This window comes from Oryzias latipes, chromosome 8, assembly GCF_002234675.1.
Source record: "Oryzias latipes chromosome 8, ASM223467v1".
NCBI lineage: Eukaryota > Metazoa > Chordata > Actinopteri > Beloniformes > Adrianichthyidae > Oryzias > Oryzias latipes.
Genome location: NC_019866.2, coordinates 13186696 through 13212667, shown reverse-complemented (window position 1 = coordinate 13212667; position 25972 = coordinate 13186696). Strand labels below are relative to the sequence as shown.

The 25972-nt window shown below is 39.1% G+C and overlaps 2 protein-coding genes across 7 annotated transcripts; both read left to right on the top strand.

The window, feature by feature from the left end:
- Positions 1–861: 861 nt before the first annotated feature.
- LOC101166303 (arf-GAP with dual PH domain-containing protein 2) lies at positions 862–10981 on the top strand. Its single transcript, XM_011478272.3, has 11 exons — positions 862–1083; positions 3828–3952; positions 4059–4150; positions 4408–4496; positions 4675–4787; positions 8159–8308; positions 8388–8471; positions 8621–8683; positions 8865–8942; positions 9041–9269; positions 10521–10981. Exons 1-11 carry the CDS (start codon positions 996–998, stop codon positions 10544–10546), a joined length of 1137 nt encoding a protein of 378 aa, XP_011476574.1. The 5' UTR covers positions 862–995; the 3' UTR covers positions 10547–10981.
- Positions 10982–11671: 690 nt separating this feature from the next.
- Positions 11672–25920, top strand: LOC101170189 (mitochondrial Rho GTPase 1-A). Of its 6 annotated transcripts, none has more exons than XR_002290689.2 (20): positions 11672–12083; positions 13487–13545; positions 13653–13734; positions 14008–14051; positions 14130–14236; positions 14402–14510; positions 15464–15565; positions 16274–16372; positions 16527–16635; positions 16719–16839; positions 18521–18605; positions 18809–18954; positions 19037–19137; positions 19213–19343; positions 19652–19735; positions 19874–19996; positions 20098–20300; positions 21536–21658; positions 23438–24384; positions 25037–25176. XR_002290689.2 is itself a non-coding variant. In XM_020705363.2 (20 exons), the coding sequence occupies exons 2-20, from the start codon at positions 12047–12049 to the stop codon at positions 25152–25154; spliced, it is 1983 nt and encodes a 660-aa protein (XP_020561022.1). In that variant the 5' UTR covers positions 11672–11941; positions 12035–12046; the 3' UTR covers positions 25155–25920. The 6 variants fall into 6 exon arrangements, 5 of the variants coding, with proteins under 5 accessions (XP_020561022.1, XP_020561023.1, XP_020561024.1 ...); XM_020705363.2 differs by lacking the exon at positions 23438–24384 and having other exon boundaries at positions 11672–11941; positions 12035–12083; positions 25037–25920; XM_020705364.2 differs by lacking the exon at positions 25037–25176 and having other exon boundaries at positions 23438–24857.
- The last annotated feature ends 52 nt before the right edge of the window (positions 25921–25972 follow it).

Here is a 25972-nt window from a genome sequence, read left to right as displayed (position 1 = left end):
GGGGACACAGGCCTTGGTCGACCCTGTGTTTGGGTTCACCAGATTAACTAGCTTTGAGATTGGTGACTTTCTCCACGACACTACATAATCTGAGTCTTTAGTCAAAGTTTGACTGATTTGAGCTGGCAATGCCGTTGAATGGCTCCATGTTTTGTATGTAGATCCTGAAAATGGTCGTAAACACTTGCGTAGCTGTACATGAATGCGAGAGTTTTGAATGCGAAAGACTGAAAACCTGTTTACAAACAACAGATGAATAGAGGTGTGACGTCACTCATAGAAAAGGCCTCACCTCCAGAACTCGCGAACTGAGGCGGAATCCCTCACCGTTACGTCCTGATGTGGGCGCCACCATGTGATTGGTCCGTGGCGCTCTGAGTCATCGTATCTATGGCGACAGTAGTTGCTATAGATACGCATCAGGAAGTGATGGTACTTCCTATTTAGGAACGGGGGGTTGACGGTCCATTGTTTTTACAGTCAATGATTGAAATGCATGTTTGCTCACAGTAATTCACAATCACACAGCCTTTTCATTAGAATTGGCCGCTTGACTCTTACGCGTTCCACATGTGTGTCTGCGACAAGTACAAAGTGAAAGTCATTGAGGGTGGCAAATGAGAGGAATAAATAACCTGGATTAATTGATTAATGATTTGATTAATGATAGCTTTTGCTTGCCATATTCAATAACTTTTCACTGGTCATTTATGAAATCTTCTTTCGCTTGCCAAATGCAATGACAGTGCACTTGCTGCAGACGCGCATTGATGTCTTACCACTTACTATAAAAACATTGTTTTTACTGACCGTCTGTCTAACTGATGAAGCAGTAACTTCAACACAGAAGCGGTTTCCGGAGTGACGCGCACCACACGAGGGCGGCGCGCCTCCGCGGTGCTTCCAAAACTTCCATCTGCCGGGGGTTTCGCTTTTAGGAGACTCTTTACCGGCTGGGCTGCGGTTCGTTATGCGCTTTTTCTGTAGATGGCGAGATGGTAAACCATGAACGGAACAAGAAGATCCTGCTGGATCTGCTGAAGCAGCCGGAGAACAGCCGCTGCGCAGACTGCGGCGCGCCCGGTAGGTGGTCTTCTGCCTGCTGATAGTGAATAGAATCTGTTCTGTATGTAATGTATGTTGATCATGTTATGGATATAACTCTACGAAGAAAAGAAATAACCAGCCAAAACAACTTACTTTAAATTATTATTACACTTTTTGTGTATTTCTGAGTCAAAATTACCTACAAAAATATATCAGATAAAGAACTTAGTTGTTTTTTCTTTTAAAAGCTCTTACTGTAAACACGAGGCTCTCTACTTCCTCTCTTTGTAATGCCTAATTCATTTGACCTTTTTTCTTCTCAATTCTGCAAGTCTTCACTTTGCAATCAGATTTATTTACGTTAATAAAAGTTATTTTAAGTAAACAATGTGTTTTACTGTTTGTCTACTTAAACGTGTTTAGTCCTGATTGGCCAGAAGTTTAAAAGACAAATGTTGCTTTAATTTTATAAAACTGAAATTGAATCAGGATCAAACACAACTTCACTCTTTACCAAAAAATCTGACCTTTATGCCATTTCCAATTGTTGAAGCACCATGTAAGCCACACAATCCCAAATCCTAACATTAGCTGTAATTTGATTTTAAAGAATGTGGTTGAAACTGATTCTTGAATTTGAATACTTCCCACGTCATTTGTCTGATTTATATTGTTGTTTGTTATATTAGATGATACAAAAAATTCCAAAATTAAATATAAACCCATTAAAGCTCAATGGCAGGTATATGAAAGCCTCTCTTTTTGTGAAATACAAATGTTTTGCACGATTTAAAAAGTTTGAGTCTTAGGTTTTGTTTGCACACAAAGTTTTAAATGAAGTTGATAACAGACTGACTCATGTAACACAGTTTTTTTTTTTAGCTATCACACTTCTGAAAAAAACATCAAAACACATCAGATGTGATCACAGTAGTTATCTGATTGTGCAGAGGTAGAGCAGTAGTTTTTGGGTTCGGTGCCCGTCCACGTGTCAAAGTATTCCTTCGGCAAGACACTGAACCATAAATTTATTTAATTTTTTATTTATTTAACCATTATTTATCCAGGCAAGACAAATTAAGAAAAGAAATTCCTATTTTCAATTGTGGCCTGCAAAAGGCACAACCTTTTAAGGAACAAAAATGAAAAATAACGACTTACACATAGAACCAAAAATCAGGGTGAAACAGCATTAACACAGGCAATCCTTATAATAATAAAATTATTGAAATCATTAGAATTATAAAACCAAGTTTGAGCAACTTTTTTCTTTAAAGTCTTTAAAGTTTTTTTGAGTTTTGACATGTACAGAACAAATGTATTAAAAAAAACCCAAAAACATTTCATTTCTCCTTTTAAATCGCTGTCAAATCAGACTGTCGCAAAGGCGCTCAGTTTAAATTAATGAGCTGTTGTGATGTCACAACATGTGCATTGACACAAGCTCCCTGATCTGCCCCGTTCAGCATGCACAAGCTGAGGGGAGAGAGGAGAGAAGATGGTACATTACTGCGTTTTGTACACGTATTTTAAATGTGTCCAAGACTGGATTTTTTTGTTGGCTGCACATATTTAAAATGAAACTTAAAGTAAAAGTTTCATTAGCTGTCATGCACCTAAGTGCGTGAAATGTGTTCTCTGCATTTGTGTTCCTTCTCTGACTGAGTTTAAAGGCTTGCATTAACCAGAGAGGGTAAATATGAAGACTATCATAAAGTTCAGGAGTTCCGAGCATACTGGCTCCCCATCCCACTTAATGATGGACGCATGTTTCATGGGCTTATCAAAGTTCTTTTTAGTGTGTAATTTTATTAAACAGCAGGGTCTGGTATACACATTGGCTTTGTCTTTCCATACGTTCCTCAAACACTGTCGATTTGGAACCAAAAATATGTGACTATTCCTGGTTTCTTCATCGCTAAAGATAAACTTCTGAGAATAGAGACTGTCAGTCAGTGTCGTTTCTTCACCCATACAAGACACAGTTTGGAGAAGGGGCGGGGGTCGAGGGCGGGGCTACTCAGCTCAGCACTCTGGCCATGCCCTTTTTGGCAACAGACGCTTCAGATAAACACGAAATATGGCTTTTTAAGACATTTAGGTTGCGAGATGTTGATTAAAAACTTCACAATCGTGATTAAACACCACTGGGAACGTTTTTACTTAAAACAAATTGTCTTAAGGGGAGTTTAAAATTATCACTAAAATGAAATAAAAGTGTCCAATTTAAGGGTTTCTTGTAAATTATTCCAGTCTCTGGGTGCTGCAGGCTGAAAAGATAAAGAACCCAAAGAGGAATATGATTTAGGAACTGTCAATAGAACCAGTTTTGCAGAGCGGGTGTTGAACACAGGGGATGAAATGTGCAAAAGCTGGCTGAAATTAGGAGGAGAAAGGTCAAGGAGAGGTTTGTAAATTAACAGCAATCAGTTGATTTTACGTCGCGTGAATGAGGAAGTCCAGTTTAGAGAAGAAGGAACAGTGGTGGGTTTTGAATGGGGCATTTCTTGTAAGTCGTATGGCAGAATGGTAAAGAGGGTCCAAATTATTTCAGCAAGTGTTTCTAAGCTGATCTGTGAATGACATCACCATAATCAAACAAGGGCAGGATGGTCATTTGGACCAATGTTTTGGTGGTTATAGTGTGGCTCCATTTGTGTGTGTATGTGTGTGTCAATGGTCGACCTTCTAAGAAAGTTGTAAAGCACTATAGAAGTATATTTACCATAAACAGTGTGAACAGGATCTCCACCTCAGTTCTTCTCTTATGCCCCCCTTAGATCCAGACTGGGCATCTTACAGACTGGGAGTGTTTCTGTGCCTGAAGTGCTCTGGGATCCATCGCAGCTTTTCCTGTCAGATCAAATCCATAGAGCTGGATTTCTGGGATGATAAACAAGTGGAGGTATGGGATGCCTTTACCACCCCTCTGCTATTTTTTATATCTTTAAATAGTATTGCACTTGTGTGTTTCTGAAATCTCAATCTGTGTCTTTTGGGGTCCCGAGAAGATAATGAAATCTAACGGCAATGCCAGTGCCAAAGCCATATATGAGAAAGCTGTTCCACCATACTACTATCAACCCTGTCAGAGTGACTGCAAGTAAGTATTTGATACAGAAGCTTTTTGGGTGATTGTATAATGTCTCGCTGATGTTATATTTAGCTCTGACACATGCAGTGGAGCATCCTGCTGACAGGGCGTTTCAGCGAGTGAGAAGTGCAACTACAGACTGTAGAAGTGAAATATGGCAGATTGTCTGCTGTTGGATGGAAGCTTTATGAATCATGCTCTCATGGCACATGTGCACGCTCATAGTGTAAAAAAAGAATCTTTTTGTAAACTTGGAATGTCTGCAGCGTCCTGGTGGAGCAGTGGATTCGAGCGAAATATGAGAGAATGGAATTCACAGGAGAAACCAAGTACCCACCTCCGCCGTACACCACAGGTAACAATCCCCCTCCACAGAAACATTCGTCTTTTAGAAAAAAATCTGTCTAAAACACATTTCCTGAAAAGCAAGAAGAACAGGTTTTTTTCAGGCAATAGAATTTACAGGAACTAAATAAAGTCATTGCAGTTTCTTTTTTTTAAACATATTTGTGGTAACATGTTTATTTAATCAGGTTTCTACGAAGGAATATTGTGGAAGAAAGGGAAAGAGAACACGCAGTTTCTGAAGAGGAAGTTTGTTCTATCTGAGAGGGGGTTCACCCTGACGTACTACAACAGGGAAGATGTAAGTTTCTGGTGGCTTTGCTGTGGCTGATCAATACAGTAAAACACAACCGTCCGTTGAGGAGCCCACGTTGAGTTCAGTTCAGAGTTTAAATGTATTTGTTTTGTGAGTCTAAGGGTTTACACTGGGGCAAAAAATTATTTAGTCAGCCAACAATTATGCAAATCCTCCCACTTAAGATGAGAGAGGCCTGTAATTTTCATCATATCGCTCTCTCTCAATTATCAGAGACAAAAAAAAAAAAAAAAAAAAACAGAAAATCATATTGTCTGATTTTTGAAGAATTATGGTGGAAATAAGTATTTGGTCAATGACCAAAGTTCAATTCAGTACTTTGTTATATACCCTTTTTTGGCAATGACAGCAGTCAAACGTTTTCTTTAAGTCTTTACAAGGTTTTCCCAAACGGTTGCTGTTATTTTGGCCCATTCCTCCATGCAGATCTCCTCTAGAGCAGTGATGTTTATTTCCCTCCACCTACATATATGCTGGTAGCCATATAAATCTGATACTGATCTGCAATTTCTCCAATCTGAACAGACTCTCATAAATGTCATACATTAGATCTGACCTGCTTTCGGAAGAAAAAGATTTCACAGACATCAATGCTAACCATGAGTCTGAGCAAATTACTTCATCACCAATTCCATTCTGTTCCAACCAGAGTAAACTAAATTACATTGCCAACATGTCAACTGCAAAAAATGAAGGGTTCAAAATCTTCTTGACTTGGGTCTTTCCATTACTCTCACCACTCTAGATCCAAACAACACTTTTGTTTTTCCCACTACCACTCTCCCAACAGGGAGCACTAGCTCTTCAAACCATGTGATCTTCATCTACACAACCCTGAATATTCACTCAATAATTAAGCAGAAGTTGTTTAGATCTGAGATTTAATGGGAGTTCCCCCATTTCAACTTGTAACGACAGCAAGAGTTGACCTCATTGCCCCAGCACATACAATTTAAGGGTTGATTTTGGATGACCGCCACCTTATGTAACAGCTTTTGCAAGCTGAATTGTAAACTATAATTCCATAATCAATAACTGAGCTAATCATTGTGATATATATTTGTTTCAAAGCCTGTGCACTAGCTCCCCACCCAGTGCCTTTCAAGGATCTCAGTATATTTATGACTTTCTTACATCTCCCTACTTTACTATCAATGTTCTATCTCCATTTCAACTTTGTATCAAATGTAACTCCAATATACCTATGGCTATGCACTTGCTCCATTACTTCTCCATCAAATTTTACGTTTACAACAGTTTTCCCTTTCCCAGTAAAAACCATGCATTTTGTTTTACCCACTGAAACTTTGAAGCCCCAATCATAGGAACAGTTTTCCACCTCCGTAATGGCTTCTTGCACCTTTCTCTCCACATCACAAACATTCTGTATCCACCACAAGGCTCCATCATCTGCATATAATGCCTTCCCAAATTCACATCCAATGGAATTATAGATATCATTAATCACAATTGAAAACACCACAGGGGTAATCACACTTCTCTGCGAGGTTCTATTATCCACTAAGTATCTATTAGAAACAGGTTCCCATCTCTCGAGACTCTAGCAAGTTTGATATCCCCTACTTGATTCTTAAGAATAGTTGTGAGTTTCATCAGGCTCAAAGAACCCGCCCTAGTATTTTTTAAAGAAAACCTCAGAATGACTTTATAGCCATCCCCTCCCTCTTCATCCCCTCCGTCTTCGTCACTGTCATTCGACATTGCCCTTCTTTTTCTTCTAGCATCAGCTCCGTCAAAACTATGACCCTCTTTTCCCTCCCTGTTTCAATCCCGAAGCCCATCTCCATGCTATCCTCACTCGCACACCCCCATCGTCTCCCCACTCCTTCCCAGTCACAACACAGCTGTGCCTACCCGCCGCTGCTTTTGCGTCCAACCTCGATTTGCTGATTTCTTTAAATCTTGTCTCCGGTTGTTAGTGTACCTTCCAGAGTCATCACGGGAACCAAAGGATCCCATTCCTAAGTAGCCGACCGTCTGAGGTTGTGAACAGGTGTCTTTTATATCGATAACGAGTTCAAACAGGTGCCATTAATACAGGAAACGAGTGGATGATCCTCTTAAAGAAGAAGTTACAGGTCTGTTAGAGCCAGAAATCTTGCTTTTTTTGTCTGCGACCAAATCCTTATTTTCCACCATAATTTACAAATAGATTCTGTAGAAATCAGACTAAGTGATTTTTTGGATTGTTTTCCTCATTTTGTCTCTCATAGATGAGGTATACCTATGATGAAAATCACAGGTCTCTCTCAGCTTTTTCGTAGCAGGAACTTGTACAATTGGTGGCTGATTAAATAATTTTTTGCCCCACTGTACATTCTTCCATCAAGAGATGTGTTATATCTAATTAATTATATTGTTATAATTATCATTAATTACATTTAGTTAATTACAAATTGTAACTTAACATTTAACATAGATATAGTTTAGCATCTTTTAGATTTTGCAGAGAATGTTTACAAAAAAACATACTTTTTTTTAGATGTTTACATGTCAGATGAGTGACCAGGTATATGAACAAAGGTTAAAATAGACTCATACTTTTCTCCCCTTTCATTTTCTGAAGGGGTGTTTTACAATCATGTAAAACACCTTTCAGGATAAAATGCACAACTTTACAGTTTTGAGCTAAATTTGATAAACTGATACATTTCAATTTTTTTATTCACTTAAAAAGGCAATGTTGAATCCACTAAATGGTTTTCCTTTCAGGCAATTATTACTTTTCCGGCTAAAATAAAATAGCTTTTCTGTTGGTTTTTCAGCCCCCAAAAAACAGTTTCTTTTTTTTTACGTTTTTAATGAAAAACTCTACCATTATTTTATTTATTAAATAATAATAATTTATTTAGTTTAAATATCTCATAAGAACAGTTGCAAAATTATTAAAAAATAAACAAACAAACATAGAACCTGTGCTGAATTACTTTACATTGTGCATGGAATCAAAACACATCCATGTGATTTCCATTCAGTCGATTCAAAGAAAAACACGACCAGCAAACAGTGTGTAAATTGAATAATTCAAAATACGGAATAATATTATTATACTGCATTTTGTTCAATTGTTTAAATTGAATTTTTCAAAATACGGAATAATGTTATTTTAGTCAAAATACTGTTATAGGTTTTGTACCCTGGTCTTTAAAAAGCCAGTTCAACAACTACTTTAGCAAAAATTTGAATAAAGTTTTGAGCCAAGCAGCCAAAGAGTCTTGAGGAATCTTAAACAAATTGTAAAATATTGATAGAAAACAGCACACCCAACACATTTGACAGAAATTGTGTGTTTGCTAAGCACTTCATGTTGAAACATTTGCTCGTTTGTTGTGTAGGAGTCCAAAGGCCCCAAAGCTGTAATCTTTATCAAAGACCTGAACGCCACATTCCAGACGGAAAAGATCGGACACCCTCACGGGCTTCAGATCACCTACCAGACTGAACACAACACCAGAAACCTTTTTGTTTATCACGAAAATCCAGAAGTGAGATGATGTTCCCAGTAGGAAAAGTGACACACATTTTCCACAAGTTCTAGGAATAAAATTGTCCTTTTGTTTGCAGGATATAGTCACATGGTACAATGTGATACGTGCTGCTCGCTATTCATACCTGAAGACAGCATACCCAACTGGAAGTGACAAAGAAGTAAGGCTCTTTTTTAAGAATTCACCTAAAACCTTTACCCAACGACTACCTTTGACTTTGCTCGTTTTATGGAGACTTTTGTGTTTTGGGGTGTTTTTTGTGCTTTGGGTAAAAAACGAAAAGCTGTTCCAATGCTGTGTCTTTTTCAGTTGGTACCAAAGATAACAAGAAACTACCTTAAAGAGGGATACATGGAAAAGACAGGGCCAAATGTAAGTTTGAAAAAGGCCATGTGGTCTCCTGCAAAAGGATTGTTGAAATGTTGCTCCTTTTGTCTGCATCATTCAATTTTGTTAAGCTTTTTTGTCTGTGAGACCGCCAACGGTGCGCTGTGATGTTTTGGACGGCTGCCAGCCTCAACGGTGTTTGAGTTAACGTTTTACTTCCTTGCAGCAAAAAGAACAATTCAAAAAGAGATGGTTTGTTTTGGACTCTCAAACAAGGAAGCTGTATTACTTCAAAGATCAACTGGTAACAAAAAATAACGGAAACGTGTGTGTCTTATTCTTTCAAGGTTTTGGAGGTACATTTACAATCTGTTGCATGTGCTTTTTATGATTGGAATGCAGGACGCAGAGGAGTTGGGGGTCATTTTCATCGGCACAGAAAGCAACAGTTACTCAGTGGCTGCGTTTGCTCCAAAAAGCACTCGAGGAAACAAATGGAAGCATGGCATTATGGTGGACACGCCTGCGCGGCAGTTTGTGTTAATGTGCGAGCAGGAGAAGGAGCAGAGGGAATGGATAGATGCCCTGAGGAAGATCCAATCCAGGCCCATGTCCCCGCAGGATTACACTGGTAAACCCTTGGAATTATGGTCATTAATTGACACCTGAATGGATCTGATCACAAATAGTGCTGGTTATGCAGTGATCCATAATTTACACTTAAGAGACAACATGAGATCTAATAACATCCACAACAGACTGTCTTGAAGTATTCAATGTTTTCTGTGATACACTAATTAAGAGTGTCAGTACATATAACAATTTAGATTAAAAAACGTACCGGTATTTGTTATTGAAAGTGCAGACTATCCAAAACTTTTAAGAAACTCTAGAAATCTTGTGTGTCTAAAATAAAATAAAATAAATTGTGTGTCTAAAATGAAGTGTCTAAAATAAACACCCTATTTCACTTTTACCCCAAACCCTTCAGGTCTTCTTGGAAAAATTGGCTAAAATTGCATATTTCTATGCTAAAATGACATACTCATTAAATATGTGGACCTAATTTCTATGGAGAAACTGTGCGGGGAACTCAAGGTTAATATCCATACTTAGAAAGACGAGTTTATGTCTTTTGGTTTGACTGTAAAAATTTGTCCTAGAAAAATCGGTGCATATTTTTATCAAAGACCCACTCTGGTGAAAACTGTGTTTTTGGTTGTTTTTCAGATGTTATTTTAGCATTTTTCTGATGATGGAGGACATTTATTAACACAATTCATCTTAAAAATGCATTTCTGAGTATTTCTTTATTCAAATTGTTGTGAATCGGGAGCCGTTAAAAAATTCCTAGTTTGAAAAAGAGCTTTTTTGTGATTTCGAAAATAGGCTGGGCGGGCCACAAGCTCCATGCTCTGAGCTCTGAGCAACGGGGAGGGGAATGGGGGCGGGGTAGCTCCGCACCAATAGTCCTGCCCATAAATCAAATGTCTGCTGAACTACTGCTGCTCTGCAGAAACTATGACCTAGAAAACAACAAACCGGTACTACTGGATTTTGTCTAAGATGGCATAAACATAAATAAAGGACCTCTGGGAACTCTTTGAGAATAGATCAAAGGATGATTAGTGGGAGTCTTCAAGATAAAACCCAGTTCACACATGGACCTACAAAATAGGTCGGTCTCTTTTTTGAGTTAAAAAAAATGGCTCTAAAGAATTGATCTGAACTTTTTTTTTTAATTTTTTTGTATTTTATTTCAAATGTATTTCTGGTTATAGTAATTTTCAGTGACATTTTCCTATATCTGAGATGCCACGCTCTGTCCGCGCCATGAACATCTGTTTGATTCTGCTCCAATAATCTCATTTTTTTCTTCCAGCTGAAGCCAAAATAAGGTATAAATGACCTTCACACAGATGGAAAACAGTAGAAAAACTGCAGCAAGACCAGAAAAGGCTAAACCTTTGCAAGATGAGAGGTGAACTCCACACTGCTGAGCTCTCGCCAAAGAACATAATAAACTAAAACCTCTGTTACAAGAAACTTCGAAAACTGCATAGAACTATTGAAATTTGCAAACTTGTACCCTGATATAAAAAGGATGTTTGATAAAGTTCATTCCTTTAACAATGTTTTTGTACAGTAATATAATAGGAGTCATAATTTGGAATGTTATAGGCCATCATTTTTTTAAATTATTTTTATAACTAAGGTTAAACTGTTTTTTCATAACAGGAGCAATCAAAAAGATCAACTTGGTATGTTGTCAATGTTTTTTTTACCTGTCAAAATCATTGTTTGTTGGAAAGTAATAAAGCAACTTAGGGAATTCCTCACATAGTTTTGGTTTGTTTATTCTTTTGGTTCAAATCTATACTGGGATTCTGTCAATTATGTCAGACTCAGAATTTTCTTTATTATCATTTACGCACAATAAAATCAAGGTCTTTAAAAGGATATGTAAAAATCGGGCTGAAACGCAGAGTAAATATAAAATACAAAAAGCAAAACTAATTATTGTCTGAAATGTGTACATTCAGTTTCACTGAAGGATAATAGAAGACTATTGAACATAGAGTGATGTAATATAGGACACGAAAACCCTATATTGCACTCATATAACCACATAAACATATTGTACATGGGTAATTGAATTGAATAAATGGACGTTAGATATTAATACTGTACACAGTAAGTCAAAAATCAACATTTTTATGTTGCACTAGCTCAACCAAAATGTAATCTATTCTAGAAAGTTTGTTTTTATTATGAAAAAAAATTAATACAAAATTAAGGATTTGATTGTAACCCCTGGTTAAAAGATACACGAAGAACCAACCAACAAGGACCTTAAAAATGACTGTTTCTTCCCCTTCATCTCCCCTCTTCAACTTTAGTTGTTAATTTCAATAAAGTTTGATACAAAGTATTTAAACTTTTTTAATTGATGTAATTCCGTTTTTTGTCGCCAGAGTGCAGCAGAACTCGTGTTTCTATTGAAGCGCACACAAAGTTTGTACTTTACTGTTTGCCGTAGAAGCACTGTGCTTGGAGGTCGGGCATGCTCAAGGATCGTCCAATGCGAAATGTTGTGCGGGCGCCGAAAATCGTGTGATTGTCATGGAATTATTGTGTTATGTGTCACACACGGCTTTTAAAATCACCTTTGTGCTTAAACGACAAAGTGTACGTTTTTGTTAAGAGTTAGGAAAAGCCCAAACAGGAGCGAAAACCTCCCGTCCGTTTTGTCCTACAAAAGCAAAGGCGCCGACTGTTTGACAGCGGGAGGGCCCGCGTTAGGTAAACTGCCGGACGACGAGGAGGAGGAGGACGCTTTTAGGAGAGCTTCATGAAACATTAAAGACTTTTTTGTGTTTGCTTTTGTTGCGGAAGTTGATCTCAAACATGAGAAAAGACGTAAGGATACTACTAGTTGGGGAACGTAAGTAGAAGCTGTATAATCTTTGAAGCTAACATGCTTGATGCTAACTCTTCAAATTAAATCAAAGTAGGCTGATACTTTTGTCATTTTTTTTTTTTTGCTTTTGTGCCAAATTTGTTTCACTTGACATTTGTGCTCCGAACTTGCTAAATAAAAAACCTGAACACGTGACTTCACTAACAGTAACCTTATAAGAAAGCACATTTTTGTAGGGAATGTTAATCAAAACACACATTTTGGTTTGACCACCAAAAGTTAGGCAGTTACTATAGATATAAAATTATATTTAAAGTGGAAGCTTGAGCCTTAAGAAAATACAGCATTTCTATTTTAATGTATAAATAAGTCAAATAAAAGAAGGCATACTATCCTTTATTTTGAAAAGACACCAAAAACTTCCTCTTATCTTTAACATACTTTCAAAATAAATACTTATCCATTCATAAAAGGTGAGAATATCTTTTTTTATTAATCAGTTCTTATTAATTGCTGTGTAAAAATTGTGAAATTGTAGGTTTGTTTTTTTTATTCCCCCAAAGAAAACTAAGCCAAACTAAGCTTTACCCAGTCTGTCTGTTTTGAGGGCATGTTATCCAATCTATTTATACTTTACTTGTGGGCAACGTTTGGCAGGCTGCTGTGTTCCTAAAGGAGGTGCAGCCAAACAGCTACGTGCCTCCTGAGGTGTAGTTTAGTAAAATCAGGTTGGGAGGTTAGCAGATGTCTTTTTGAAGCCCTCAGCTTGCACTAAAAACCCACAACCCTGTCACAATATTTGCCTCATTTATCATAATTTTCCTCATCCTAATGAAAGACTATATTCACAGGGAGGATGGGTACCATCCGCTCTTTATTGGAGTCGAAAAATAAAGACAGGATCGTTAGAATACTAACAAATAAAATGGAGAAAGGCTTTAAGAAGTGCTAAAAGATGCATTTGTATGTCTGATCATTTCAAATTCGGCTGAAATTGTTTGTAAAATAAACTAAAGCAAAATTCTGTTTGATCCAACTGGTTAGTCTGTAAGCAAAATTTCAGACGTAGCTAAATGTCTCCAAACTCTGTCCAATTTCTGTCATTTTTGTGTTGGTCATACTAGCTCAATTGAATCTTTTTACATTCTTCTGGGTATTTGATTCTTTTGGGAACCTGGGAGCAGTAAAGGATTTATAAATCTGCATTTAAAGTCGGTGTTGGCGTCTCTCCAGAGCGCATTTCACCACACTTTAGTCAGCGTTTGGTTGAGATTCAACAACTGCTCCAGCCGGTTCTTTTTTTTTCACGTTGCACATTTCCCACACATACCAAACATCATTGTTAATAGCTGCCTGACATCTTATTTACCCTCTGTATAAAATATAAATATTCTTTTGATTGTTTTTTTTTGTGTTTTTCTGCACAGCTAAAGTTGGGAAAACTTCACTTATCATGTCCCTCGTCAGTGAGGAGTTTCCTGATGAGGTATGTGAGTCAGATTTCTTAGATCATACTAGTTGATGGGGTTTTTTGTGTGTGTTATAATTAATATTTTATAAAGGTTTTATTTAATGATGGTTTTTTTTACTCAGGTTCCTCTCAGAGCTGAGGAAATAACCATCCCAGCAGATGTAACCCCAGAAAGGGTGCCCACGCACATTGTCGACTACTCAGGTGAATCTTTTACAACTTATGCTGTGGAGGTAAAAGAAATCTTATTTGAATCCCTTTAAACACGTTCTTCCAAACTTGTTTGAACATGAGTGAAATCAATCCAATTCTCACAAACTCAATCTTTTAGGGCCGACTATTTTGCCTCTTTTTAAAGTCTTTTCCCTATAATTCAAATATCAATGACGTGCTTGTGGTGGATGGCAGCCCTCAAAATGTGTCTGAAAGAAGTGATGGATACCAAAGTGCATTAACGATCCTTTTTGACGCCCTCAGAAGCAGAGCAGTCAGACGAGCAGCTGTACCAAGAAATCTCCAAGGTCAGTTTCAAATCATTTATTTGCCGTCTAAATATAAATCGCATGTTTCACAAAGTAATATTGCTGATCTTTTTGCAGGCAAATGTCATCTGCATAGTTTATTCAGTTAACAGCAAGAAATCAATTGAAAAGGTGACCAGCCACTGGATTCCCCTGATAAATGACAGAACAGATAAAGACAGCAGGTTTGTTTCTCATTTAGTGATCAGAAATTCCCTTTTCTGACCAAATCATCCAGTTTGCGATCTGTCATAAATTCAGAGTGGATTTTTTCCTTTTGATTATTGACGCGGTTGGTTAGTTTCGTTGAAAAAGAAAGTGTTTATTCAAAGTCACTGGCTTGGCTGCAGGGTGCCCCTGATTCTTGTGGGGAACAAGTCTGACCTGGTGGAGCACAGCAGCATGGAGACTATCCTCCCGATCATGAATCAATTCCAGGATATCGAGACCTGTGTGGAGGTAAACTCATGCTACACAAACACGTATGTCTATGTACACCCACTGATTGCTTTTAGTCATCAGGTGTGGAAGTCCTTATCCGCTTAATGTCAACGTTTAGCTGTTCCTGCGCCACCTGCGCTCACTCATTAATAGAATATTATTTGTGTGATGTGGGGTCAGAGGTCAAGGTGGGCTGATAGATGTGTCGGAGCGTGTTGAGAGGCCTGGCGGGGGCAGGCCTGCAATCCTTGGCACTTGAACTTTCCCCGTGTGGCATGCGGCTGCTCAGATGGTCATAGAAGGTCAAAAGAGGGGCAGGAGGAAGACATGAGGATCGGCAAAACAAAGTCACATCAAGGATTATCACAGAGGCAGTTTTTGTTGTTTTTACATGTTTTGTAGCATTTTTCTCAAAATTGCATTTCTGAGTTTTTCGTTATTCAAATTGTGGTGAAGCAGGAGCAGATATAAAAAAAAAAATGCCGTTTGAAAAAGCTCCCAAATAGGCCAAAGTCTCCATGCTCCGCTCCATTCTGATGAATCCACATGCAGACAAATAGATCCACGCACGTCTTTGTTTTCCTCGTCTAGCTGTAAGCTAGCAGGAGAGAGTGTAAACAAAGGGATGATGGGAAATCAGACGTGAGTTTGTAATGAACCACTGCTGCTCTGCACAAACTTTGTCCTAGAAAAAATACATTTTTTATAATTTAGTAATCTGGTTTATTTTAGTTTTCCTTGGATTGTTAAATTTGGTGTAAATGTTAGAATTTTTCATACAAACTCATTTCCAAAAAAAGGGAGATTTTAATGAGAAATTAGTTTCTAAACTGCATTAAGTTTCTTTTTCTTTGAAGGTTTTTCTCATCTGTTTATATTCTTTTTTTTTTTTTTTAATTCACTGTACCTTTACCTGAGCTGCATTGAAAAACACACAGATGTTTATTTGTTCACCTTTTTTTTTACTTCAGTGCTCTGCCAAAAACCTGAAGAACATCTCTGAGTTGTTCTACTACGCCCAGAAGGCTGTTCTCCATCCAACAGGACCCCTGTATTGTCCGGAGGAGAAGGAAGTGAGTCAACGTTCAGTCTAAATGTGGAAAATAGTTGACTTTCCCAGATAAGATCAAATGTACAAATGACAGAGTCTGAAAGAGCTTTGCATGTATTATCAGTTGCATGTTTGCTCTCCCTGCTGTGAAGACTGCAGTTTATTAAAATGCAAAATAATGTAAATAAGAATCTGTTTGCTGTAGATTCTACATATTTAAAGAAGAAAAACTAAAATAATGTCTAAATATGTTACAAAAACCAAAGTGTCTGCTTTTAGTTTGTTCTCTAAATTTAAAATAAAAACAAATAAGCTTTTTTTTGTTCAAATGCAAATTCAGCTTTTAAGAATAGCTTTCTTAGTTTCTGCATCATTAATGGTTTTTGTAGTTGAAGTTATCACAGGTTATAAAGAGGAGACGCCTAATAAAATCCCACTGCTCAAACATCAATAGTTACAGCCAAACCTGTGTTCGTCATCCCAGTTTGAAAACCTGGTATATTAAATAGTAAAGAGTGCAATTTATCCTAAAAAGAAAACATATTTACAGTATTTTTTATATGTTTTTGAAGACACTAAATGAAGGTTTTGTTTGCTAAAATCAAAGGGCAGCATTTGACTAGTTCATCGTTTATTTTTCTTGTTTCATTTTCAGAAAAAAACACTGGCTGATAACGTCACTACAGATTATGTTTCATAATGTGAATGTGATGCGTCTTCTGTTTTCCAGCTGAAACTGTCCTGTATTAAGGCTTTAACTAGAATATTTAAGATCACCGACCTGGACAACGATGGGATCCTGAACGACAACGAGCTAAATTTCTTCCAGGTAGGTTTTTCTCAGCATTCTCTCTGTCGGCGTGACCTTCAGGATGGAATGACTGTTGAGACAGGCGGAGGTGTTTCTGCTTTCCAGGCTTGAAGTAAACCTGCAGAAAAACGTCCCCCAAAGCTGACGAATGTATTATTGTGAATTTTTATAGAGAACTTGTTTCAATACACCTCTGGCACCGCAAGCCTTGGAGGATGTGAAGAACGTGGTCAGGAGGAACATGGCAGATGGAGTCAAAGACAACGGACTTACACTTAAAGGTGGGAACGATAGTCTGGTTTTCCTATACTGCTCGTCTGCTCTGACTCAGAGGTTCAGAACATCTACTGTGATGTCTCTGCAGGCTTCCTGTTCCTGCACACACTCTTCATCCAGCGAGGCCGACACGAAACCACATGGACCGTGCTGAGGCGGTTTGGGTACGACGACGACCTGGAGCTCACGCAGGAATACCTGTTCCCCATGTGAGCCAAGTGCAAACACACAGATCATCATTTTCATTTTCAACTCCTTTAAAGCCCCACTCCGGTTGTCTTTTGATCTACTGTTCAAGTGTTGTGAGCAGACAGTTCTCCATTCTGATGCTCGCTTTGAACTGCAGCAGATCGTCTCCACCATGTCTACATGCTTAAATGCATTGAGTTGCTGCCATGGGATTGGCTGATTAGAAAATTACATTAACCAGCTCTTGGACAGGTTTGCCTAATAAAGTGTTAGATTGGACCGTTGGAGTGGAGCATTGTACATCATATTTTCTATGCAACAAATAAGTTATTTTTCCAACTGTATTTTTTCAGCTGCTCCTGATTCACAACAATTTATATAAACAAATTCTCAGATATTGAATTTTGAGATTCATTGTCTTTATATCTTTCATTCATCATTAGAAAAACGCCACAAGAACAGAACACAATTTCAATCGAGTTGTTGTGAGTTTGAGAGTCGGAACTTAAGTGTTTAAATCTAAGGTGATCCCCACTGAGGCGTCAGACGGTTTGTCTGCTGCACCATCCACTAGATTCTGGGCCTATAACATGCAAAATCCATTTTTTAAAATTTTAAGTGTATTGTAACGTTCATTCCTCATAAAAAGAAACACCAAAGCTGTATTTTGATTCCTTCACGCATTTCTGGGTATTCCTCTAAAACCCTGCGCTTTGAGCACCAGCCCCTCCCAACCCTCAAAAACGAGCGTGTCCTCACATTGTGATGTAAAAAATGAGAACAGCCCCTTCCAGGAAGAGCCTGAGCTGCCAGCTCCGCCCACAGGCTAACGCACAAACTTTCTCCACGGAGCTAATGGTGATCGGCTAAATACTTTCATTTTCTATGCACATCCTTCTTTTCAAAAGTTCAGAAATGTGTTTTTGTGGGCGAGATGCTGACACGCTGCTGCGGCCGACTCTAGGTTGACGTCATGGGACAGGCGGCACCCAGCGAAAGGCGGAGCCTCAGAGATCAAGTCGGTTTGGAAAATAGCTCAGGAAAATAATTTTTTAAAACAAAATGTGTTCTTTTGTGTGGCAAAGATATTATATTATATTGTTTATTATTAAAGTCTTAATAATAGCAAGGTATAATATGACTTTAGAAAGCCTGCTTGTTGCGGGTAAACAGTGTTGAGGGCCGCCGTGGGCTAAAGTCCCGGGGGCTTCTCTGTCAGACCCGGGTTCCAGGAAAACTCCAACCTTCTGCCAGCTGCGAAGTACGCTATTTCCTCTAGCAGGGACTAACTTCCAATTCCACAAATGATATGACCACCGCAAGCTCACCCCACTTCCTCATCTATTCATTTACGCCACCAGTGAGTCGAGGAGCACCTTTTAAACATTGTGCCACAGCTACACACCCACCATCTGAGTGGTTCTTAACCTGTGCCACTTCCATAATGGCTCCTGCAATGCTTTTTTCCACATAAAGACCCTTTTCTTATTGTTTTAGCATTTAAACTTACTTAGCTTCCTTGGACGTCTTCTTTTTAAAGAGTAAACTGGATTGTCAGGATGATGTCCTGTCCCTTTAATTACTCCCATGCTAATCTGGTCCATCAGATGGGATTTTCCTGTCCTTACTGATCTGCTCTATCTTTTTAAATACTTGATTATTTTGTTTTTGGAGAATAACGTTTGTCTTTCTCTGTTCCAGTGTTAAGATTCCTCCAGATTGCACCACAGAGCTTAACCACAACGCTTACCTCTTTCTTCAGAGTGTTTTCGACAAACACGACAAAGTGAGCAAATGAACCTTTCAGTTCCTATTATTACAATTTACAGAACTTTCACTATTTCCTTAATTAGCATCTTTAATACTTCAGTTTATATTTGATATCTGAGCTAGTTCCACGTGTTTTACTCAATAAGTGATATTTGCAAGTTTGAAATCAAATCAAGGATATTCCAAATGACACGGTTTGACCTTTTTGGGGTCCTGCAGGACAGAGACTGCGCGCTGTCGCCGGAGGAAGTTAAGGATTTGTTCAAAGTGTTTCCCTACATGCCTTGGGGCCCAGACGTCAACAACACCGTCTGCACGAATGACAAGGGGTGGATCACATACCAGGGATACCTGTCCCAGTGGACGTGAGTGTGCAGCATGCTGTTCCACACACACTCACTCTAAATCATCACTTTTGATTTATACATATATGCATATTTTTTTTAGCTTGACAACTTATCTGGATGTACAGCGGAGTCTGGAATATTTAGGTTATCTTGGTTACTCTATTGTCTACGAGCAGGAGTCCCAGGCAGCTGCCATAACAGGTACGACTCCACCAATCCCTCTTTGAATGAGCTTTTGCGTCCTCCATTTGACGTTGTAAACGCGCTTCCTTCCAGTGACCCGTAGCAAGCGAATCGATCTGCAGAAGAAGCAAACGCAGCGCAGCGTCTTCCGCTGTAACGTCTTCGGGGCAGCAGGGAGCGGGAAGAGCGGCTTCCTCCAAGCTTTCCTCGGCAGAAATCTACAGGTCGGTGACAGCAACAACTCAAAAACACCTTGTTTTTCTAAATAACATTTCTCTTTTGTCTTCAGAGGCAAAAACTTGGAGAAAAATGTAATTTTCAGGCCAAATGTTTGGTTTGTGTCTTGGCGGGGAATACAGAGGCTTTGGCGGCAGCTCCTTTCACAATAAAAGCATGTGTAAAAACGTAGAAACACCTGAATTTTCACTTGTACAGAAAACTGTCTAATAAATCTAAAAGTCAGTAAATTGTACTTGTAATCCTTTTGACTTCTCTGAATTGGATGCTAAAGCATTTTTTTCCCCCATCACAGCGGCAGAAGCAAATCAGAGAAGCCCACAAGTCCTACTACGCCATCAGCACCACCTATGTTTATGGTCAGGAGAAATATCTGCTGGTGAGGAGCGCTCACTCTGACCAGACATCTGATCGGCTGCTTTTTGGATTACTGTTATATAATCCCGCTTTGGAATGCTAATCTCTCCTTGTGCACTCTGATCTTTCTCTGCTCACTGTTCTGTCTTCTCGTGAAAAGCTGCACGAAGCGATTCCTGATGTGGACTTCCTGTCGGAGGAAGAGTTGGCCTGTGATGTGGTCTGCCTGGTTTATGATGTCAACGACCCCTGTTCCTTTGAATACTGTGCTAAAGTGTACAAGGTGGGCCAATTCTTCTAAAGCGTTATCTCAAAACCTCATTTTTTAAACCTCATAACTCGTCACCACTTTTGTTGCTTGTTTGTTTGTTTGTTTTTTTGCAGCAATACTTCATAGACAGCAAAACGCCGTGCGTGGTAATCGCCGCCAAGTCCGACCTGCACGAGGTGCGGCAGCACTACAGCCTGTCACCGCACGACTTCTGTCGGAAGCACAAGCTCCACCCGCCGCAATCATTCACCTGCAACACAACCACCGCGCCCAATAAGGATCTGTACACCAGGCTCACCACCATGGCCATGTATCCGTGAGTATTTCAGCTCGCCATTTCACAGAGTGCTTTCAGAGCCATTTGTGTTTCAGCAACTGTTCCTAAACTCTCTGTCAAAGTGACAAAACTTGATCATATTACTATGGATTCCAGACAATTACAAAATGCATTTTAAAAGTATTTAGTAATAGAATAGTTTTAGTGTTGGAGGTGAGTAGATGTGTAACTTCTATGAAGCATCTTTAAATCTCCACCAGAAATATTTTCTGCTCAATCCTTCAGATGCATAAAGTCTGTGGGAGAGTCTAAACTCCTTAAACCTCCTTGATCAGATTAGAATTTGGGCAAGATTAATTAGCATTTCAGTAAATCTCATTGTAACAGTTTGTAATCCTATTGCTTTAATTTGAAAATCCCACAGGTTTAAGGTTGCAGTTATTTAGTATAATCGGTGAGATTCTAAAAGCTTCTGAATCTACTCAAGTTCTGCAGGAGGTAGAATAAATGCAGTTCTTAAATGATATTTAATTTATTTAAATTAATATATCACACAATAATAATATAATAAGTGCAATTCTTAAATATTATTTGATCAAAACGTTTTATTAAAATATTTGTTAACTTAATATTTTAATTGTTTAATTGTTTATTTAATTGTTTTTTTAAACTATTTTGTTTGCTTTTACTGTTTCCTGTTTTAAGGCGACCTTTGGTGTCCAGAAAGGCGCCTAGTAAATAAAATGTATTAATATTATTGTTAATATTAAATTATTAAAATTTCGACTTATTTCATTTTTATTGTAGCGATATTGCTTCTATCTACATTAAACAGGTTTTACGTTTTGCACACAGTCACATTAGCTTTAGTGAAAGGATTTATTTGTATAGAGACAAAAGGTGGTTTAACAGAGAAATGTCTAAAAGATTTTATGTAAAAACGTTTTTATTTTCTTTTATTTTTTAAAAAGAAATTAAAAGGATTTTCTTAAAATAGCCCAATCTTTTGGATATCTAATAAGACAGATTTGAGTCAAATGACGTCACTAACAAATAAAATCCCTCTGCTGCTGCAAAAAGAATAGAAACATGTTATTTTTCACTTTATTCTAAAACAATTTTCCTGCAAACTTTTTTTCTTTGACGATGTCTGTTTAAAACAGTTTATAGTTGTATCAGTTAAACATCAGGTCTGCGGCATGTCATCTGAGGCTCCTCCCCCTCCCTGCATGTTGTATAACTGTGAAAACACGCGTTTTTGTGTCTTTCCGCAGCCATGCCCGCCTCCGCTGCATGTGTTCCTGCAACAGGTGCACTTATTGCCTGTGTCAGAGCCTCCTGAAGCTGGAGCTGCTGCGCAGCGTTAAAGCTCAACTCCGCAGGGTCGTTCACAACAGGTTCACACACAGAACCAGCTCTAGCTCTTTAACATAGACTCCTTCTCCCTTCCCTCCTCTGTCTGTGTCTTTTCCCGTCTTGGAGCAGACCTCCAGGATGGAGCACAGGCTCCAATAATCAGATGTGATAGCCCCTCTGCTGTCCTTCAGTGCTCGGCCAAGTTTCCTCTGCATATTCACTGCAGGAAGCATGGAGATGGTTGCATGGTTACGTGGTTCCATTCGGCAGCTTTGTGCGTCTCAATGATGGGCTGTCATGGGGGGATTGAGGGTTCTCCTGCTCAGCTGTACCTCAGGAAGGTGGATGCCTGCAGATGGCAGTTGTTTGTGTCATTTATTTTCTTTCTACAGATAAATAAGGTTTATTTACGAATAAACCTTATATATCAAACTTTAACAGTTTATTCTGTATTCATTAGAAATGCTCCAAAATTGAATGTAACTTTTTTTGCATCTGTTTGGAGGTCAGTGGGGGTATTTGAAACCAGAAATGTCTGTCAGCGACCAGTGGGCGTGGCTTCGAAATCTGTTTCGTCTTTGCGACAAAACCGGCCAGTCACGCCTCGGCTTTCTGCTCCCGTTCCAGCCAGCCGAGCCGCTCCGTGTGCAGGCTGATGCAGCCGAGTGTGGCGGCGCTGTGCCAGCTGATACCCAGGCTGTTAGCCAGGGAGGTACCGGCGTGTCCGTGTGTGAACGCTCCCCCACAACTAATGCTTCTCTAACACCGGCCGGCGCACAGTATAGTAGCCTTTTTATTTAAAGCCCCACTCCGGTCGTCTGTAGTTCCCAGTGGTTTTCTAACTATGATGATGCCGTTTTTAGCACCATCATTTTCTCAAAGATTCTGTTGACTGGCGTGGAGGAATCCCATCCCCTCTTCTCATCACCTATAAATGAGAGCTCTTTGTTTACATGCTCTCCCTCTAGCTTACAGCACCTCGCAAACCCGACCACAAATGGCGTGTGATATCCAGCCGTTTTGAACAGTTTTGAGCTGGATACCAGCACAGATGAGGAAAATGAAGACGTACATGGATAGCTAGTGGATGCATCGGAATGAAGCAGAGCAGGGAGCTTATGCCTCAACGCACTATACTTCATACGTCACAAATGCACTCTTTTTCCAACGCCATTTTTTTCCTGCTGCTGATTCACCACAATAAAGGACTTTAAGCTTTTTTTAACTTGTGTCCTCCATCGTCAGAAAAGAACAATGTTAAAACACAACTTTCTTCGTCTTTAAACGTATGATAGCTTAGCTGTGAAGACTTCTTGTTAAATATGAGCCAGAAGAATAATGATGCTTTGAACTCCATGTGTGAATTTTAGGAAGTTGCCCCTCTTCCAGGAGCTTTTTAGATGATTGCTGCAGTGAATATGCAAACAGTAAACTTTGACCTGCATGCGCCGTTTGCATACAAAATGAGAGAAACACGGTCCTTGGTGTTTCATCCCACTGAAAACCTCACTGTCTTCTGCATGTTTGCATTTCTTCATCAAAAAATGCTCCAAATTAATCAGCTGTCATGAACTCCACGATTGATGTTCTGTGACGTTTTCAATCTCATTTTCCAGCTTAACTCTGAATTCACAGGAAGTGCTGTTTTTCAGCCATTAGAGACGGCGGCTCTACTTCCTGTGTGTCCAGACTTGCTAATTGTGGTTTTCAGACACTAATAATTGAAAACAGAGTTGCTCTTAATGATTTTGCTGCACTGAACCAATCATTTCATCCCGTTTTCCTGTCTCCCACCTTTCTGTTCTCTTTTCACTCTTCAGGTGTTGCTCCTCTCGTTTTTGGCTGCCTCTCTTCCTTTTCTTCTTGCACGTCTTCACTCTCTTTTACTAACACTTTCTGATTTTTTGCATAGCTAACCTATTACACATCAGGGCTGTCTCCTTGGTCAAATACTGCCATCTACTGGTGACGGGGAACGTTTCACATCTGTCTTTCACGAGAGGCTGATGTTTGGTGGCTGATTTTGGCTTAAGATTGACACTTGATAAATTAAGAGTTGATTCCTTTGACGGCGGAGCTGCATGTGAGCTTACATTCGTCTGTGTGTGACGCCAATAACTGCATGACTCTGAGCAAGGTCGACAGGCAGAGATGGGGGCTGTAGACTATTTTATAGCAGCCACTTCATAAAACACAAAATACAATTACAAATACTTAAAAATAAATAAAAAGTGTTGTAGGTCATACTTCCTGATGATAAATTAAACATAAAAAAATTTATTTTCGGTTTGTTTGTGGTAATAAAGATTTTACAAAAGTGTTTGATAGATTTTATGTAAAGGGTTTTTCTGGGTTGTTTCAGAGTTAAAATGTGAATTTTCTTGTAATCTAACCCATTTCAACTAGTGTGCTTACATTTATTTTTTAACTTAAGTTACATTTTCTTTCTGTTTCCTTCTTAAAGGCGATAAAATACATTTTTTATTTAGAAAACTCTGTTTTTTGGGGGGCACGTCTTTCATTAAGCTAAAAGTGAGTGGATACATCCAATAACAGATGAATCAGACTCGGGTGGAAGTGCCGTGTCTGCGTTTGAGCGTAGCGTGGGGTCACTGGGCCACAGTGTCTGTGTTTGTGCGGAGGCTGCATGGCTGGGTGGAGGTTGCTTTGGGCTGTCAGCGTGATGCAGCAGGTCACGGCATCCTCATCCACACGGAGGGGTCCATTTAGATGGAGGCCTCAGCTGAGCTGGCAGTTCTGCAAAAAGGTAAAGGCAGAAGTTTGTCCGTGTGCGCAAATGGATGGGCGTATTTTAAGTGAAACGGCAGGCCGCCAGTGTTGATGTTCATGTGATGTTTTGTCTTTTTCAGCAGGTGATGGATGAGAGAAGATGCTTTTGGCACTTTCTTTGGCAGCCTAAAAACAGCAGCAGGGTTTTAGCCTAAACTTGACCCTCATTATATAACAAAGAGTTTCTGATTTTGTCCTTTTGTCTGCTTCTTGCTTTAGCTTTGTCCCCTTTGTTGCAGTCTGCATTTGAGGTTTTTGTCTAGAAACCCAAATATTGCAAACCTTTTTTTTTAAAGAAAAAGAATCACAATTTTGCCTTTTTTTTTCAGAACTACACAAAAACGATATATTGGTGTTTTTCCCTTTTCTGGAAGCTGCTTTTTGATTTGCTTCTGTTTCAAAAATAAACCTTTTAGTCAAACGTCAAGGCAAAGCATGTGATTCTGTTTCGAGCTCCAACCCCCTGGGCAGCTACTTTCGTCGTTAGTGGTCAAGATTGAGGAAGTTTTCACTAAAATTTGCCCAACTTTGAATTGTCATTGCCCCTGCAGCCTCCCACTAAAACATTTTTCCTCGTCTGTGTGTGTGTGTGTTTGTGTGTGTGTTTGTGTGTGTGTTTCCCCCTGCAGGCACATGGCCCAGGCGGACCTGAAGAACTCCACCTTTTGGCTACGGGCGAGCCTGGGGGCCACAGTTTGTGCCGTTCTGGGCTTCGCCATGTACAGAGCTCTCCTGAAACAACGGTGATCAGCAAGAGAGACTCACTTCCTCCCTGGTATTTCTGTGGAATCCACTCCCCGATTACCTGAAAGACTCTTAAAGACTGGCGCTCGGAGAGGCCAAAGCTGATGTCTGCACCTCATGGTTGATTGACACCAATACGAGCAAGAAACAAATACGATCGTTTTTAGTTTTATCTTATCAAGAGTGAGTTGAAATGGGCATTTTTGGAGCACAGTTTCTAAAAGCAGATGCTTCAGTTTAGCCCAGGTCAAACTTTAGAGGTCACAGGATTTTTATCAACTGATTCAGTTCTTTTTATTCCTCTGGTTAAAGATATTTGGAGATTCGGGAACTGAACAGGAGCGACACTAAAAGGGACTTGAATCTGTTTAGCGATGTATATGCAGTATGGTATTAGACATTTTTAGGATCTATAGGCAGCATTGGAATCCAAAAGAAACACCAACATGAGATCAGACGATGAGTGGTGCTCACATGTACCTCTTGAAAGGTCACGGTTGTCACGAACATGTTTAAACAGAGTTATTTATTAACCTCTATTTGGCTGTTTTGAATGCATGAAGCAGAGTTTTCATGTATTTTTGTATTTAGTATTATCAAATCTGTCATCATTTATGCTGCATGTGTTGTTTTTGCTTTTCAAAAAGTGCTTCGGTCCTCAACGAAACAATAATACAGCAGTTAAGAAAAACCCTTCCAGCCTGGCGTCATATAATCAAAGCGTTCTGTTTTTCCCTCAACATTTACAATAAAGGTTTGTCATCTGGAACTGCTGTTTGTGTTTAAATTGTTAAAATTATGAATAAAAAATAGTCAAAGCA